The 19,751-nt window shown below is 36.9% G+C and overlaps 1 protein-coding gene and 1 pseudogene across 8 annotated transcripts in view; both read right to left on the bottom strand.

Annotated features, from left to right (window-relative positions):
• The window catches only part of TET1 (tet methylcytosine dioxygenase 1), a 134,511-nt gene that overhangs the window by 25,825 nt on the left and 88,935 nt on the right, over positions 1 to 19,751 (bottom strand). For all 8 annotated transcript variants that reach the window (XM_053206879.1, XM_027062145.2, XM_027062146.2 and 5 more), the window contains one exon: positions 3,573 to 3,784. In XM_053206879.1, coding sequence (XP_053062854.1) covers positions 3,573 to 3,784 — 212 coding nt within the window. The remainder of the gene's footprint in view (positions 1 to 3,572; positions 3,785 to 19,751) is intronic.
• Positions 16,293 to 16,441, bottom strand: LOC113600406 (uncharacterized; annotated as a pseudogene).

Raw genomic sequence — 19,751 nt, 5'->3', positions numbered from 1 at the left:
TATTTTAAAAAGTCAATAAAAAGAATACAGAAATGTAAAGTTTGAAACTATTATTAGTATTTTTAAATTGTAAACATCAGGAAAATGTCTAATACGTAAGGTAACACTGAATATGATAAGAAAGTATACAAAAAGTATCATTTAAGATACTGCGAAGGGGAGGAATCGTCTAAGTACCCCTAAATCTTCTTACCAAGATGGAAGATATATTGTAAAATGACAAAATGTTACAACAACTTGAAAAGGAAGAAAAAGGGTATGCAAATGGGATTAAATTTGAAATTACAGAAGGACATTAACGTTGCCAAATAGAAAAATAAATAACACATTTATGTCATTGAAATGACACATGGAAAGGAAAGAAAATTGTAGTTTCACTGAAAGTTGACAGTTATTTAAACAATTAAAAACACAGGAAATGTAGAAGTTCGTGACACCTACAAGAGCTTTTGCAAACAGTCAATATCACTGATAATAGGACAAATGAAATGAAAGTAGGTCCTTATCTTATGGACTAAATATGATAGTCCGGCCAATAATTTCTCAATTGAATTACATTAGCAAGCAGCAATCAAACTCAAACTGAGCAATTGTCTATAAAATTAGGACCAAAGCAAAAATGTGCTATTGGGACCTCCTCAAAATAAAAGGCTTCTGCACAGCAAAGGAAACAATCAGGAAAACTAAAAGGCAACCGACAGAATGGGAGAAGATATTTGCAAACAACATATCACATAAAGGGTTAGTATCCCAAATCTATGAAGAACTTATCAAAAATCAACCAAAAAAGAAATAATCCAGTGAAGAAATGGGCAAAAGACATGAATAGACACTTCTCCAAGAAGACATCCAGATGACCAAGTGACATGAAAAAATGCTCAACATCACTCATCACCAGGGGAAAATACAAATCAAAACCACCATGAGATATCACCTCACCCCAGTCAGAATGGCTAACATTAACAACTCAGGCAACAACAGATGTTGGCGAGGATGTGGAGAAAGAGGATCTCTTTTGCACTGCTGGTGGGAATGCAAACTGGTGCAGCTATTCTGGAAAACAGGATGGAGGTTCCTCAAAAACTTAAACATAGAACTACTCTACAATCCAGCAATTGCACTACTATAGGTATTTATCCAAAGGATACAGGTGTGCTGTTTTGAAGAGACACATGCACCCCAGTGTTTACAGCAGCACTATCAACAATAGCCAAGTATGGAAAGAGCCCAAATGTCCTTTGATGGATGAATGGATAAAGAAGATATGGTATATATACACAAAAGAGTATCACTTGGCAATCAAAAAGAATGAAATTTTGCCATTTGCAACTACACGGATGGAATTAGAGGGTATTATGCTAAGTGAAATTAGTCAGTCAGAGAAAGACAAATATTATATGATTTCACTCATATGAGGACTTTAAGATACAAAACAGATGAACATAAGGGAAGGGAAGCAAAATAATATAAAAACAGGGAAGGGGACAAAAACATAAGAGACTCTTAAATTTGGAGAACAAATAGAGGTTTGCTGGAGGGGAGATGGGCTAAATGGGTGAGGGGCATTAAGGAATCTACTCCTGAAATCATTGTTGCACTATATGCTAAGTAACTTGGATGTAAATTAAAAAATAAATAAGTAAATAAGTAATAATAAAATTAAAAAAAATAGGACTTCAAAAATATCAATACAATGAAAGACAAGGCATGAGATTTAAAAAAAGTTAATGTTTTATTTTTGAGAAAAAGAGCTCAAGTCAGAAAGAGAGGGAGAGAGTATCCCAAGCAGACCCTTCACAGTCAGTGCACAGTCCATCGCAGGGCTAGAATCTACAAACCAGCGAGATCATGAACTGAGCTGAAAGGAAGAGTCAGACACTTATCCAACTGAGCCACCCAGGTGCCCCAAGTCTTCCTGTTTTTGATTATTGTACAGGAGTTATGTAAGAGAATTTTGTCATTCTTAGAATATACTCTTGAGTAGTATTTACAGGAAAAAGGTATCAAGCCTGCAACTAACTGACAAATAATCCAGAAAGAAAAAATTTAAAAAATAAAAATAGCACTAATAATAGTAGTTTTTTTTGTTGTTGTTATTTATTCTTTGAGAGACAGACAGACAGTGCGTGAGCAGGGGAGGGGCAGAGAGGGAGGGAAGACACAGAATCCGAAGCAGGCTCCAGGCTCTGAGCTGTCAGCACAGAGCCCGATGCGGGGCTCGAACTCACAAACGGTGAGATCATGACCTGAGCCGAAGTTGGTCACTCAACCAACTGAGCTACCCAGGCACCCCAAGTAGGTTTGTGTGCATGTGTAAAAAAGCAAATTTTACAAATTGTTAACAATAATGAAATCTATGTGAGGGGTATATATGATAAGAGTTCATTGAAATATTCTTGCATCTATTCTGTCAATAAGAATTTTTCTTAATTTTTCTTTATTTTTTTTAAGTAGGCTCCAACTCACAAGCCAAGATCAAGCCCCACATTGGGTGTAGAGATTACAGAGGGGATGTCGTATATTTTTGTTTATATTTTGTATAATGACATTTCTTTTTTTTTTTAATGTTATTTATTTTTGAGACACAGAGAGACAGAGCATGAACGGGGGAGGGTCAGAGAGAGAGGGAGACATAGAATCCAAAACAGGCTCCAGGCTCTGAGTTGTCAGCCCAGAGCCCGACGCGGGGCTCGAACTCACCACGAGATCATGACCTGAGCCGAAGTCGGATGCCCAACTGAGTGAGCCACCCAGGCGCCCCATGTAATGACATTTCTTTAAATACTCTCTAGTAACTGGAGTTGGCTTAAATGGAAAAAATGATAGAAATAGATCTCCTCCTCCCATGATTGACTAGCATAAATGTTCAAGTTTATTTATATATTTTGAGAGAGTGAGCACGTGGGGGCAGGGCAGAGAGCGAGCGAGAGAGAGAGCCATAGAGAATCCCAAACTGGTTCTGCACTGTTAGCGCAGAGCCTGAAGTGGGGCCCAAACCCACGAACCATGAGTTCATGACTTGAGCCGAGGTCAGACTCTTAACAGACTGAGCCACCCAGGTGCCCCAACTGGCATAAATTTTAAATACGTCACAAATTCAGGTTTTTAAAATTTACAATTTCAACAAGAACTAAAAGAAACCATGGGTGAACTACTATATAACTTGCAAGAAAGAAAAATGTTCTTTAATGCCACTTAAAATGCAGACAGAAAAGAAAAATAGGTATGATTAATTATATTATACAAGAAAGAGGATGGGGTGACTGGCGGGCTCAATCGGTGGAGCATGAGACTCTTGACTGTGAGCTTGAGCCCCACGTTGGGTGTAGAGATTACTAAAAATAAATAAATGAGTAAAGGAGAATATCCTAAAAGGGTCTCAACTCACTATGAAACCAAATTTCTATTAAAGAAAAAACAAAAACAAAAAAACCCCACTTCATTATTTTTAGTTTTAGAATACCTAAATTTATGTTCTCCCATATAATACATGTCATTGGTAGTTAACTAACAATGTAATATTACATAATAGAGGTCTGAACAGGAAAGCAGTAATAACTAAATTTGATTACTTTTCATTGAGCGTGCATCTTCGGTCTGTGGGATGACCGTTGTAGGACTTCAGATTTTCAGTGAGCTCTGTATACAGTCTGTCGGCCATGGGGAGAGGGATGCCGTCCCACACCATGATGAGGACCACCATCACAGCTGTTGGACAATGGTGGCCTGTGCGCTGCCGAACCAAACAGAGAACTTTTTCTTCATCGCTGCCTCTTCTTAAAACCTGGAAAAGCAGAGTGCATTTGTTTATAGAAAACAAGAAACCTAAACTTGAGTGCAATGGATATTGGTTTTAAAGCTCTGTATTATTGCATTTCAGGTCTTTTTAAACATGACTATTTCTTAAAGGGTTGAAGCCTATTTAGTTTTTAGACTAGTTGCCTCCACACAACTCAGAGTAACCCAGGTTACTTGACTAACAAACAACAGGCAGAACAGGAGTCTGTGGTATGTGGTTATTACTTGTGAAAGGAGACGAAAGCAATCTGTAGTTTCTTTCGCTGTCGATACAGTATTGCAAAATAGACAACAGAGGATTCCCTGGAAAAGAGCCTAACTGTTTTGTTCTTACACAAATGCCACAACGGGACAAATCTAGCCAGATGCAAATAACCAGGGACCCTCAATATTAAAAATGGACTTCAGCACTTGGGTGAATGGTTTTATTAGACAGAATAATTAATATATAAAGCAATGCTCCTAAAATTCCTGTGACCTTTCCATGCTATCACAAGGATCTAGCATACCCATATTATAAGATTAAGGTGGTTCAGTTGACACGGTAAATGCAAAATACAACAATTAACTTTGAATAATTATTGATTTTTCTTACACTGTATCGTACCCATGGGGTGCTATAAAGGTCTCAGAAGTATTTAAAATATAGCCCAGTGGTCCTAGTGCACACCAAAACATTACATAAAAATGTTGACAAGACATAAAACCAACCAATTCTGTTTAAAACTCCCTCCATAAATCACAAATTTACACAGCAGAGACACTGACCACATTAATCAGCACATAATCAGTAAATGATAAAGGTGCCCACCCCTGTGACCAAAATGGAGTAACGAACAGCAAAATTATTATCCCATTTCTGTTGCTATAATAATATTACATAAACTTGAGATGAAACTTCTTAAGATGTTAGTTACCCAATATCACTTTCTTCTGTCACTCCAGATGGTTAACAATCATTGCTACCAAGGCATCCCTTGAGTAGAGTTGGCTTTAGGACCTTCCCCCTAAACACAATTATTTATATTAAAATTTTTTTCTATACTTATATGTCCTTTTACAGCCAAATAAGAATACATTTGCTTTCAAATAATCTCAAATACAAAATGATATATAATGTATTAAACAAAATTATACCAGATAATTTTCAAGTTTTCAAGCAAAGAACAAAGTTACATTTATCTAGTCTTTGTATGGGAAATGCTAAAACGCTATTTATTCATGGTTATCTGTGCTTTTCTCAGATTCTCCAAATGTCATTCAGTGAACATCAGAAAATTAAGCATAACGAGTCTCTAAATTCAGATCTAGGTTCAATATGCTGCTTAAATACTGCCATGGTATGAAGATCTGTGACCACCAAAAATCCATATATTAAATCTTGAATACCAGTTGTGGTGGTTTTACAAGGTAGGGCCTTTGGGAGGTAATTAAGTCACATGGGGGAAGCTCTCACGAGTGAGATTAGTGTTCTTATAAATAGACACCACAGAACTCCCTAACACCTTCATACATATGACAACACAAAGAGAAGAGGACTCCCCCCACCACATCCCTCCCCCCGCTCCACCCATGCTGGCATCCTGATTTGAGACTTCCACACTCCAGAACTGGGAGAAATATATTTCTGTTGTATAGAAGCCACTCAGTCTGGTATTTTCTCATAGCAGTCTAAATGGAGGAAGACAAGTATTATACCTGTGTAAGTCTATAAAAACTATAAAACATTAAAAGAAATTAAAGGTGATCTCAATAAATGCAGAACTACCATGTTCATGGAATAGACACTATTATAATGATGCCAATTTTCCCCAAATGGATTTCCAGATGTGATGGGATCCCAAGCAAAATCTTATCAGAGTTTATTTTGTTTTGGGTGGAAGTTGACAATCTTGTGCCAAAATTCAAATGGAAATGCAAAAGATGAAAAAGGGCCAAGAAAATGAATGAAGGCAAAGTGATTTACCAGATTATGAATCTTGACCCTTACTGCACATAAGTAGCTTGAGTTATATTGTTGATATAAATATGAAAGTTAAAACAACACGTTTTTGAAAGAAAACATCTTCATGACCTTGAAGCAGGTAAAACCAATTTAGAATAGATTACCACATTTAATAACTATAAAGAAAAATATTAAGAAGGTGGATTGTACAGGCGCTTGGCTGGCTCAGGTAGTAGAGCATGGAACTCTTGATCTCAGGGTTGTAAATTTGAGCCCCATGTTAGGCGTAGATTATGTAAAAATGAAATATTAAAAAAAAAAAAGAACTTGGATTATATTATAATTAAGAACGTCTGTTCATGAAAAACATTAACTAGCAAGAGATTAAGAAGGCATACAGGCAAGCAATACAGTGGGAGAAATATTTATAATACATGTAATTGATAAAGTATTTTTACCCAAAGTATATAAGGACATTTCTCCAAGTGAGTAATAAAAACACAATAGAAAACCAGCCAAAGATTTGAACAGGCTCGACACAAGAGAATATCAAACAGATGATGAGCATATGAAAATATGCTCCACATTACTCGTCATGTAGCAAAGTAAGAAAATTTTAAGGCACCACATATGTTGGTGTGATGATAAAATAGTGAAAACTGCTATAGAAAACAGTCTGGAAGTTCCTCAAAAAACTAAAAATAGAACTGCCATGTGATCCAACAATTCCACTCTGGAGCTTACATCCGAAAGAACTGAAAGCAAGGCCTAAAACAGTTATTTGCGTGTTCATAGCACCACTATTCATAATAGCCAAGTGGTGGAAGCAATTCAAATGTCCACTGACAGATGAATGGATAAACAAAACGTGGCATATCTATATAATATCCAGACTTAAAAAGGAAGCGAATCCTATTACATGCTACATACAACATGGATGAACTTTAATGATACAATGTTAAGTGAAATAAGTCAGTCACAAAAAAGCAAATCTATAGGATTCCAGTTATAGGAGGTACCTAAAGTAGTCAAATTCATAAAACATAAAAGGGGAATGGTGGATACCAGTGGCTGTGATAATGGGATAATCGGGAGTTATTTAATGGGCATAAAGTTTCAGATTTGAAAGATGAAAATGTTCTGGAGATTTATGCCACAAAAATCTGGATATATATTAATGCTAAAGAATTATACACTGTGGTTAAGTGGGTAAGATGGTAAATTTTATGTTTTTTTAAACATAGTATAAAAAAAGTGGAAAGAGGTCTTAAAAAAAAAAGGCACTAAACACCCATTAGAATGTCTATAGTGAAAAAGAAAATATCAAGTATTGATAAGAATGTGGAGCGACTGGAAGAGTTGTATGTTAGTCATGTGACTATAAAGAGATAACCACTTTGGAAAACTGTGTGTTCCTATCAACCAAAGCTGCACATATGCACACCCCACCCTCCCCACCCCTGCAATTTAGCAATTCCACTTCTAGATGTACAGCAAATAAAAATGTATTCTTATATTTCCCAAAGATTTCACCAATATTCATAATTATCCCAAATTGGAAACAACTCAAATGTCAATCACCAGAAGAATATAACTCCCTAAATTTTCAACATTTATGGTAACAGAACACTACTGAGCAATGAGAATGAGAATGACTTACAGTTACAGAAAACATGAATTAACCTTACAACTCTAATGGTGCATAAAGGAAGATAAGACGAAAGAATAATTATTGTAAGACTGCATTAAGATGAAGTTGGAAACAGGCAAGAGAAACCCATACTGTTAGAAGACAGGACAGCGGCTACTTTTAATCGGGGATAAGAGGGGACAAGAGTGCTTTTGAGGTGCTAGTAATATCAGATGCCAATTACACAAAGGTGCTCACTTTAGAAAAATCCTGTGACCTTAGCATTTCTGTAGTCTTCTGCACATATGCTACAGTTAATTAAGAAGTCTACCTTAACCTAAATTAACTAGAAACTGGAAAGGCTGGAGCACCTGGGTGGCTCAGTCGGTTAAGCGGCCGACTTCAGCTCAGGTCATGACATCACTGTCTGTGGGATTGAGCCCGAGCCCAACGTCGGGCTCTGTGCTGACAGCTGGGAGCCAAGAACCTGCTTTGGATTCTGCGTCTTCCCCTCCCTCTGCCCCTCTGTGGCTTGCACTCTGTCTCTCCCTCTCTCTCTCAAAAAAGAAATAAAAATTAAAAAAAATTAACAGCAAAAACTTGTAAAGGCGGTCATTTACTACTTCAGGATACTTTAGCAAGTTTAACCCATGTATAGCAACACAGAGCTAGGATCTAATTAATATTAGCCACTATTTCATGTCTCTTTGATTTATTACTGCACACTTGGCTCCTGATCATAGAATTTCAGCTCAAATATTTGTTGAATGAATGGTTAAAAACCACAAAAGCCCAATGTGGTTGCATTTTACAAAAATTTCAAAAAATACAAGTTACACTATTAAGATGAAAACACGCATTTCAAAAGAAGATTTTAAATGAGTATAAATATCCCCACTTTTAAAACTTTTCTCGAGAATTGTATCATTTAGAAAGTGGAAGGATTTATTAATTTATAAGCTGTTGAATCTGTGGTCACGTGGCAGTCACTTTAGATGGTAAATGGTACATACAAACTTCTGTGGGAAATGTTTGTGTAATTAAAAACACACCACAAACTGAATGAAAAATGTTTTAAATAGTTTTCATAAATATGATCGACTTGTCATATATGTAAAATAATTTAAATACCATGAAGTCCATCCTTTTAAAATACAGAATTCATTGGTTACTGTATACTCAGCGTTCACCCTCTCCCCAACCCCTTAGAAGTCATGCCACTTTTTTCTCCTTCCTCTGTCTGCTTCGGTCCCAAATCTATTTTCTGACCTCTATGGACTTTGCTCATTTGGGACATTTCATATAAATGGAATCCTCTAACACGTGGCCTTTTGTATCTGGCTTCTTTTCCTCAGCCTATGTTCATTCATGTTTGTAGTACTTATCGGTAGTCTATTCCTTTTTACTGCCAAATAAGTATTCCATTGCATGGGCATGCCATTTAGACTGTTTCCACCTTTGCAGTTATGATTGATGTTACGATTAACATTTATTTAACAAGTTTTTCTGTTGACATGTTTTCATGAGACCAAGCCCTGCAATGACAGTGTGGAGCCTGCTTAGGATTCTCTCTCCCCCTCACTCTGCCCCTGCACAGCTCACGGGGGGGTGCGTGCTCTCTGTCAAAATAAATATATTTATTTTTTAAATATTTATTTCCTTGTTGAGAGAGAGAGAGGGAGAGAGAGAGAGTGGGGAGGGGCACGGAAGAGGCAGAGAGAGAAACCCAAGCAGGCTACTCTTTGTCAGCACAGAGACCAATGCAGGGCTTGATCTCATGAACTGTAAGATCATGACCTGAGAGGAAATCAAGAGTCATACAAGCCACCCAGTCACCACTAAATAAATAAACATAAAGAAAGAAAGAAAGGAACAATCAGACTATTTTCCAAAGTGCAAGATCTATTTTGTAATTACACTAGGAATGTACAAATGGATCCAATTTCTATATCCTCGACAACTCTTGTTACGGCTTGTCCTTAAATTATAGGCATTCTAGGGTAAAGTGGCATCTCATTTTGACTTTGATTTGCATTTTTCTGCTGAGTCATGATGCTGAGCATATTTTCATGTGCTTATTGGTCACCTGTGTATCTTCTTTGAAAAAGGTCTGTTCAAATACATTGTTCATTTTAGTTTGGATTGTTCATTTATTATTGATATTTAGGAGTTCTTTTCGTATAGTCTCTATACAAGCTCATTAGACATCTGCTTAGCAAACATTTTCTTCTATTCTTATTGTTTTTTTGACCTTTCTTTATAGAGTCGTGTGAAGCACAAAAGTTTTAAATTTTGATGAAGTCCAATTTATCTTGTCACTTGTGCTTTTGGTGTTTTATCTAAGAAAAAAATTGTGTAATCCAAGCTCAAAGATTTACAGCTATGTTTTTTGTTGTTATTGTTGTTGTTAATTTTTTAAATGTTTATTTTTGAAAGAGAGAGAGAGAGAGTGCTCAGGAGAGGGGAGAGAGGGCAGGGGGAGACAGAGGATCTGAAGCAGGCTCCATGCTGACAGCAGAGAGCCTGATGTAAGGCTTGAACCCAGGAACCGTGAGATCATGACCTGAGCTGAGGTTGGATGCTTAACCAACTGAGCCACCCCGGTGCCCCTACAACTATGTTTTTATGTTTTGACTAATGATTACATAGCTTGAACTCTGACATTTGAATCTCTGATCCATTTTGGGTCTAAGTGACTAAGACATTTCATGACAAGTTACTTCATTGTAAAGTTTTTAAGTTAAAAGATGTGGTAAATAACCAAATATAAGTGATCCTGGATTGAATTCAGACCCAAGAAAAAATATGTTGTCTTTTTCCATAAAGGATAGTTAGATATAAGACCTAAAGATTAGACAATAATATTAAATCAGTTTTGATAATTGTCCTGTGGCTATGTAAAACTTTCTTAATTATATTGTGGTTATATAAGGCAACATTCTGGTTTGTTTGTTTTTTTTAAAGACTTCATGGGGCTCAAACTCACAACCCTAAGATCAAGAGTCTCATGCTCTACCAACTGAGCCAGCCAGGCACCACACACCATCCTGATTTTTATGAAAAGCATAGCAATGTATTTAGGGGAAAAGGGCATCATGTTTACAAATTACTTTTAAAGTATTAAGAAAAAATAGAGAATAAAGAGAGAGAAGGAGAGAGAAAAATAAAGCAAAGCTAATTTGGTTGAAAACTACATTTGCAAAATGTAGAGTATACAGAAATTCTGCAGTATTCTTGCAGTTTTTGAATAAGTCTAAAATTATTTTAAAATCATAAGTTTAAAAATAATCCTATGATGTTGGCCAAAGTTCCATATTGTATATTTTATTCTCAATACAAGCTTGGGATTCTTGTGCTCATTGTCCATAGGGATGGGTGACAAGTTTCAAAACAGAGCCACTCAATCAGTGAGATCATAGGTCAAGACATAAGCTACAGGCAGATCTCTGGAAAGTACCAAACCCAGGGATTCAAAAAAACAGGCCACTGTCAGAAACGATGTAAGAGCAAAGAATAAGTCTGCATAATCGGAGGAATGAAGAATGGACACATATTTTGTAAAATAAAAGATCTCCCATTCTGAGGTTAACTCAGTCTGTGGGACAATGAATATTCAATGCATACTAAGGCCTAGTAACATCTGAAATAAATTAATGTAAATTAATAAGTATGTGAACTTAGATAAAGCAATTAGTCGCAAGTCCAAAATACTGTCAGGTTAGCAAGATGTCATTTTGTCTAATTATTATGCTGCAAATTGTAATCACCTGGGAAGCCGATTAAGTACCACTGCAAAGGAAATCAGACAAATGCAAAATTGAATATACAGTATCATTTTGATTAATGGGGAAAGTATTAGTCATGTACTTTTCTATCGGGATATTGTAGGGGAGGTAGACATTTGTAAGGGGTCTGTATGAGTTAAGTGTGCAAAGCAGGGCTAACTCTGTTTGGAGAGCGGGAAGGCTTTATGGAGGAGACTCCTTTTAAAGAACTATAGAAGTTTGCCACCACAGAAAAGAGTACAAAGACCATTCTAAGAATTTTGGAAAATAAGTCCCATGAGGCAAGGATGTTATTTAAGGAAGAATTCTGCTAGTTGTCCAGATACCAGATGGCTTCTGTGACTTATAAAACCTCCTTTATTAAATTATTATTCATAGTTGGCTCTATTTCTGGGATCTCTGACATAAAGATGATGTTCACTCTGTATATAAGATGCAGCTCAAGAGTCAATACCTTCCCAAAGCCCTTCCTGGACCCTCATCTCCAAATATTACTCTTGGTCTCCTCCCTACTCCTTCTATATGCTCTTCTTAAGCAGGCAAGTGGTAGCATTTCAATAGTAACAGCACACTGGTGACTGCTTAAGACACGGCCATGAATGAACTCACCCAATAAGGAACACTTGACGGGCTGAATGAATTGCTGAGGAGTGATGGGGAAAGCTGTGTGATGGAAACTCTTGCCACACACCAGCTTCTCCAAAGATGTAGGGTAACCAAAAGTTTGAGCTGCTGAAGAAAATCTACGAGGACCCAGAATTTCCTTTGGCAGTTTAGGTATTGGTTGACCACTGGGAGAGCACGCTCAGAGAAAGGGTGAAGAAAGAAGATAGAGCAATCTGATGATCATTAGGAAAATATTTCTTAGCAAATCTGTGATAGAATTCTCTCATCCCAGGTTATACATGATTCTGCCTCTACAGCCTCTTTATGAATAGCTCTGCAAAGTACATTCTTAACGATTTTCCAAGAACATGGTCCAGATGGGACAACCTATAGAAATTCCCCATGGATAGTTCTTAAGATTGGGATCAAGAGTGACAGCCTAGGATATTCTAAAGAACTCTCTGGTGGTGTGTGTGTGTGTGTGTGTGTGTGTGTGTGTGGGTTCAGGACAACTCATTACTAAGTGTATGAAAACTGCTGGGGAGACAAGACTGTCCTGAGAAACAAAATTACTGTTATAATTTCTAAGGAGGCAGGTATAGGTAAACAGTATTTTCACATGCTTAGGGGCATAGAAAGAAGAAACTCAAAGACCTAGAGAGGTTTCCCCTAGGGCAGGCAGATTTGGGTTCTAGTCATATTGTAATTATATAGGCAACAAAAAATTATTGAAGCAGCTGTCTAATCCCCACCACTTCCAAAAACCAGAGAACATTAGGTATTTATAAAAAAGGTTTAAAAAAAATGAGAGGAAATTGTCCTTTTAAATTTCAATTTTTTCTTTAAAGCTATAGCAAAGCACGTTTTATCAGCCAAGCAATGGTCTGCTCTAAATGGGTCAAGGAACAATTTCAACCAAAATGAACATATAGAAAATGGAATTTTAAATCACTGAAAAAAATTCAAATTAACTATGGGATCCATACATAAAATTATGAAAGTACAGGGAGACACTATGTTTCTAATAGCCCAGTAAAGACTCAGGCTTCCTCAGCCAGATGAAAAAAACTCTGAAGGTATAAAGTAAATGACATTGATTTGACCAGATAAGAATTTCAAGCTTCTGTACAAAGATAACAGTCAAGCACTATGACTAAAAGAAAACCTACTGGGGGGCCTGGGGGGCTCAGTTGGTTAAGCGTCTGACTCTTGGTTTTGGCTCAGGTCATGATCTCACAGTTCTTGGGTTCGAGCCCGGCATTGGACTCTGTGCTGACAGCACTGAGCGGGCTTGGGATTCTCTCTCCTCCTTTCTCTGCCCCCTTGTTTGTGCGCTCTCTCCCTCTCTCAAAATAAATAAATAAATAAATAGATAGATAAACGTTAACAAAAAAATAAAAGAAAATCTAGTATTTAAACAATAGCAGACTATATAATAGAAGTTTTATTCACACACCACAAAAAAAGATAATGTAAATAAAACATGGTTATGAAGAGTGAATTCATGGAAGAAATACAAATGGTTAATAAAACTTTTTTTTTTTTTTTTTTTTAATTTGGGGGAAAGAGAGCAGGTAAGAGGGGCAGAGGGAGAGAAAATCTCAAGCAGGCTCTGCTCTCAGTGAGGGGCATGACTTGGGGCTCAATTCAAAGAAACTGGGATCATGACCTGAGCTGAAAGCAACAGTTGGACACTAAACTGACTGAAACACCCAAGCACCCCAAATGGTTAATAAACATTTAAAAGAAACCAATGTAATTAGTTACAATGTAAGTTCACTCATAGTATCAATTTTTGGTTACTAGGTTAACAATGATGAAATAGATTACACTATTAGATATATATATATATATATAATTCAATTTTTTAAATATAATTCAATTTTTAAGAAATTAACAATAACTAAAAGATTTATTGTTAACTCAAGTATTTAAAAAAATTTTTTAACATTTCTGTGGGTGCATGTGCAAGAGACAGCACGAGTGGGGGAGGGGCAGAGAGAGAGAGGAAGACACAGAATCCAAAGCAGGCTCCAGGCTCTGAGCTGTCATCACAGAGCCCTACACGGGGCTTGAACTCACCAGCCATGAGATCATGACCTGACCCGAAGTCAGACGCTTAACTCACTGAGCCACCCAGGTGCCCCTGGAGTATTTTAAGCAAAGAATTTCTAAGAGTTTATTTATTTATTTATCTTAGCATCTTTAAATATTAAGCAAGTTCTCAGATGCTTTTTTTTTTTTTTAATTTTTTTTTAACGTTTATTTATTTTTGAGACAGAGAGAGACAGAGCATGAACAGGGGAGGAGCAAAGAGAGAGGGAGGCACAGAATCCGAAACAGGCTCCAGGCTCCGAGCGGTCAGCACAGAGCCCAACGTGGGGCTCGAACTCACGGACTGTGAGGTCATGACCTGAGCCGAAGTCGGACACTTTACCGACCAAGCCACCCAGGCGCCCCTCAGATGTTTTCTTTATAATTTCTAATATTGGATCCAAACTATACATGAAGAATTCCATTTCAGCATGCAACTAAGAGTAAATGCCCTTGAGAAGATTCTGCTCCAAAACAATCCCATGCTTATTTTTTAAAACATGTTTATTTATTTTGAGAGAGACATGGGTAACAAAAGGGAGAGAATTCCAAACAGGCTCTATGCTGTCAGGGCAGAGCTAAACCAGAGGCTCGATCCCACAAACCTCAAGATCATGACCTGAGTCAAAATCAAGCATCACTCAACAGACTGAGCCACTCAGGCACCCCAATCCCATGCTTATTTAATCAACCTTTCTTGAAATTTATAAAGTTTTTGCCGTAATAATATTAACCCTGTCACTTCTCTGCCCAACATGCTTCAGTAGGTGTCGAACATTTTTAATTGAATGTTTTAACATCCAAACTTAGTTTGGGTCTGCCCAGGGTTGTTAAACATCATTATCTCAGAAAGTAAATTTAAGATCGATTTTTAAATTTGAAAGTAATCAATTTTTACGCAAAGGAAACAATCAACAAAAGTAAAAGACAACCTACTGAATGGGAGAAGATATTTGCAAATGACATATCCAATATAGGGTTAGTATCCAAGATATACAAAGAAATGATACAACTCAACATCCCCAAACCAGAAGAAACGAACAGACATTTCTCCAAAGACATAGAGAGGCCAACAAACACATGAAAAGATACTCAACATCACTCATCATGAGGGAAATACAAATCAAAACCAGAACCAGATATCACCTCACCCGTCAGAATGGCTAAAATCAAAAACACAAGAAATAATATGTATTGGCAAGGAGGTGGAGAAAAATAAACCCTCATGCACTGTTGGTGGGAACACAGTGCAGCCACTGTGGAAAACAGGATGGAGGGGCCTCAAAAAATTAAAAATAGAATTACCATGTGATCCAGTAATACTACTATTGAGTATTTACCCCAAGAATACGAAAACACTAATTCAAAAAGATATGTGCAGCCCTATCCTAATTGCAGCATTATTTACAATAGCCAAAGTATGAAAGCACCCCACATGTCCATTGAATGGATAAAGCAGATGTGTAGAAGATGAGGAATATTATTCAACCATTAAAAAAAAGAATAAGGGATGCTTGGCTGGCTCAGTTGGAAGAGTATGTGACTCTTAACTTTGGGGTCATGGGTTTGGGCCCCACATTGGATGTAGAGATTACTTAAATAAATAAAACTTAAAAAAAAACAACACAGAAACTGGGGCACCTGGGTGGATCATTCAGTTAAGCATCCAACTTCATCTCAGGTCATGATCTAGCATTCTGTGAGTTTGAGCCCCACGTCGGACTCTGTGCTGGCAGCTCAGAGCCTGGAGCCTGCTTTGGATTCTGTGTCTCCCTCTCTCTCTGCCCCTCCCCCACTCACACTCTGTCTCTGTCTCTCTCTCTCTCAAAAATAAACAAACATTAAAAAATTTAAAAAAAAATTACTAAATCTTGCCATTTGCAATAACAGGGATGGAGCTAGATACAGAGTATAATACTAAGTGAAATATGTCAGTCAGAGAAAGACAAATACCTTTATGATTTCACTCATACATGGAATTTAAGAAACAAAACAAAGAAAAAAAAATGGAGACAACCCCCAAACTAGACGCTTATCTATAGAGAACTAATGTTAACCAGAGGGGAGGTAGGCAGGGAATGAGTGAAACAGGTGAAGGGGATTAAGAGTATACTTAGCTTGATGAGCAGTGACTAGTGTACAGAATGTTTGAACCACTGCATTGTATACCTCAAATTAATATAACGTTGCATGTTAACTATACCTGGAATTAAAATAAAAGGGGAGGGGGCACCTGGGTAGCTCATTCAGTTGAGTGTCCAACTTCGGCTCAGGTCATGATCTCGTGTTTTGTGGGATCGAGCCCCACATCGGGCTCACTGCTGTCAGCCTGTCAGCACAGAGCCCGCTTTGGATCCTGTGTTTCTCTCTCTCTCTGCCCCCCCTTCCACTTGGCTCTCCCAAAAATAAGTAAATATTAAAAAAAATTTTTTTTTTAAAGTATGGTTCCTGTAAGTACTTCAATACCAGGTCAATGTGTGGAGTGGATGGTGCAAGCTCCTATTCCATCTCCTTGCTCCAAACCCCATTTAATATAGGTACAGATACTATACTTGATCTTAGCCAAAAGGCCAAGTGACTTAAAACTTAATTTTAATTTTATATAGGGTTTTAAGTTTCAGTTTGGATACTTGACCTTGATTTAGTTTTGAATTTTAATTTAATAGTTGCATAAATATAGGACTACATTACTTTTCTTAAGGAAAAAAAAACAACAACAAATAGAACAGTCCTTCTAATACAATCTCAGTTGTAAAGATGTCAGGTGATTAGGGTTCTGCACCAGCGCCACTGAAGACCTGGGGCCCACCGAAGGACTAGTTTAGAATCACAGCTAGGAGTAATATCTGCATCATGTATGGAGTCTATTACCAAGGCGAGATCATTTTTGAGTTTATTAATAGTCACAGGGGAGAAAAAATTGAGCAATATTTTCAGCACAAAATAATGGTGACCAACCAAAAAAACCAATAAATACAAACAATCAAACAAAAACAACACAACCCTTTGGTAAAGACAATTTAAAAGTACCTATGTATGATAATAAAATAAGCTTCAACCTTTGGGGATAATGACTGGGTACATGCGAGAGACTTCTAGGGTGTTGGTAATAATTGGCTGTGTTCTTCTTGATCTAGCTGGTGGTTACATGGGAGTGTTCACTTTGTAAAGCTTAACTGCGCTATATATGAAGACTTGTGTAATTTCGTTTGTGTATATTATACCTGAATAATAAGTTTCCTTAATAAACGAACTCTATAAAAGTAGTTCTAATGGTGGTCTTAATTCAAGAAAAATATGTTTTATAACAAAAAAAGGCAAGGACAGTGAAAAATGTCTGTTCAACATTAGCTGAGAGTTAGCATCAACTTCTTGGCTTCTGCCTAATTTTAAATAAGGAAGCATAAATATTCTTCTCACATTATCAAGGTATCACAGAAACCAAACAAGTAGCCCAGGACATTATACTCCCTTTATTACACACCATAGTAATATTTCAGAGAAGTGTCTGATTTGGGGACAGAAATATGCAGCAACATGATACAGCCCAAAGACATCGAGGACAGAACCTTGGAACAAAGGAACCAAACAGGGAAAGGAAAGTATTCAAAGGTTATATACATATATAAATCCAGACAACATGGTTTGAAAACTTGTGGATACTTGGCTTTCTTCTTACCCTAAAACTCTGCTCACCTCAGACCAGAGCAGGCAATAAAATATTCACTTGTATATATTTACTGCCACACCTGCTCTACTGACCACAAAACAATCCTATAGAGGAGAATCCATAAACTGATTCCTGTCGTGAACTGATCAGGCACTGGAGCCATCTGGGCAGTGTACTGTTTGAATTCTTGTCCCTACTCCTCCCACCACCTCAGAGGCTTAAGAGCGTGTGTGTGCACACGCGCAAGCGCTCATGGAGTTAGTAGTATAGGGAGTTAACAGAGCCTACTGTATCCAAGAGACTCCATCCTTTCCACCAAAATCTACAGAGTAACAAGATAACTAGTCCTTGACAAGACTCACAGTGACATGACAGCAGAGAACAGAGTCAGAAACATCTGCGAAAGGCTAACAATTATGGGGGAGGGTTAATGACTACCTGGCAAAGAAAAGTGTTAAGAGCAAGGGCACAACAATGTCAGAAAGGCTGAAAAACCTGTCCTGCCCAGTTAGAATTTGCTGCTAGGATTTTTCTGTGTGACCATTAAAAAGAGGACCAATAAGTCTCTCCTTCAAGAAAAGGAGGCCAAGTGCAGCACAATAAAAACAGGATAGAGTTCAACCACATGAACAAACGTACATGGAAAAATAGAGTGAAAAGATTTACATAAAAAATCACAATGTTTGATTTAGGTTAAAGTTGAATATCAAATACACGATAAATGTACACTGTACAGGACGAAGAGTAAAAATGGAACACTGCAAACCACTAGTTAATTGTTTACTGAATTCCTTCATTTAAAATGATTGGTCTTCCTCTACCCCATCCCTTTACTTCATTCCTGCATAAAGCATCCCTGTAAGACTCAGTAACGCTAGTGCCATTCAAAATAATCTGCTCTAAAGTCCTAAAAAAGGATGTAGACTATGGAGACCTAATTCTCTCAATTTTTTATTTGACCCGTATCAAAGTTCAAATTTGAGATGGACAATTTTATCAGACTATTAATTCTCATACTCCAAGTTTTGCATGCCTCAGAAAACAGCTAATAATGAACACCACGGCAATACTATTCGAAGATACCAATTCAAATTCAAAATATTCAATATTCTATAAGACTTATTTAAGCTCTATGTTCATTCACTCAACAAAAATTTTTCAGTGTTGACTATGTGCTGGGCAGTGCTTTGGGCACTAGCAATGAACATATGAATATATTAAATAAGATAATTTGGAAAGTTTGCAAAAAATAAAGTTTGATTAATATTTTGATTTCTCTAGGACATACAAGCTTTTACAAGACCTAGCTTTTCTTTTTCACAGATATACAAAATCAATTCTTGGTTTTGTTATCAAGATTACACTTTTGACTTCTCATTAGTAGACACCAAATTTTCATTAAGTTGCTTAGCAACCGTGCTTTACTTCATTCCTTATCTCTGGATTGCTTTTGTATTTGTGAAAAGTGCCAGATATGTATCACGATGTATTGAAATGTTCTTTTATTCTGAGATAAGTATTGCAAAAGGGAAAATAAGAAAGTAATTTTACTATAGCTGCTTCATGGAAAATGCTAACTACTCTTTTTTGTCCTTAAGAACCCCTGAAGACTTAAATCAATAATAGCAACAGAATGATGCTACCAAAATCTTTGAATGGTAGATTTCATTTTTGTCTTCATAAAAAAAAATAAAAAAAAAAAAAAAAGAGGTATACACTAAATTCTGTCTGTGTAATTATTATTGCTTAAGAGAAGGTTTGGAAGGTAGGAAGGAAGGATCATCTAGAATCCCACCACTTAACCCAACTACCTTGCTTTCTTTTGGATGACTCACTCTAGGGAGAGCCAGCTGCCATGTCCTAAGGATATTTTTACCCTTTGCTACTAAATAGGCAAGAAAGTAAAGGATTCAGAAATATGCAACAGGTATAGATTTAATGAACCCATGTCAATTGTCAATACCAAGTATTGGGAACCAGTCTCTGCTATTTGTTTCAGCAAATGTGCAAGGTACTATGTAAGGGCAAGATTCAAAATAATGAAGCCAAACAACATGTGAGTAATATGTGAGTAGGAGGGCAGGAAAAGCAAGAAAATTATTACCACAAAAGTCAGGATGGGAAGTTCTTGGGCTTCCAGGAATCAAAGAATATTCTGACCTGGGTAGTTGCTTTATCAATGTTTTCTTTACAATTATAGGTAAACTGTACTTTATATTTTAT

This window comes from Acinonyx jubatus, chromosome D2 (genome assembly GCF_027475565.1).
Source record: "Acinonyx jubatus isolate Ajub_Pintada_27869175 chromosome D2, VMU_Ajub_asm_v1.0, whole genome shotgun sequence".
Taxonomy (NCBI): domain Eukaryota; kingdom Metazoa; phylum Chordata; class Mammalia; order Carnivora; family Felidae; genus Acinonyx; species Acinonyx jubatus.
The sequence above is the reverse complement of the archived record's forward strand: the minus strand, read 5'-3'. Positions and strand labels throughout refer to the sequence as shown.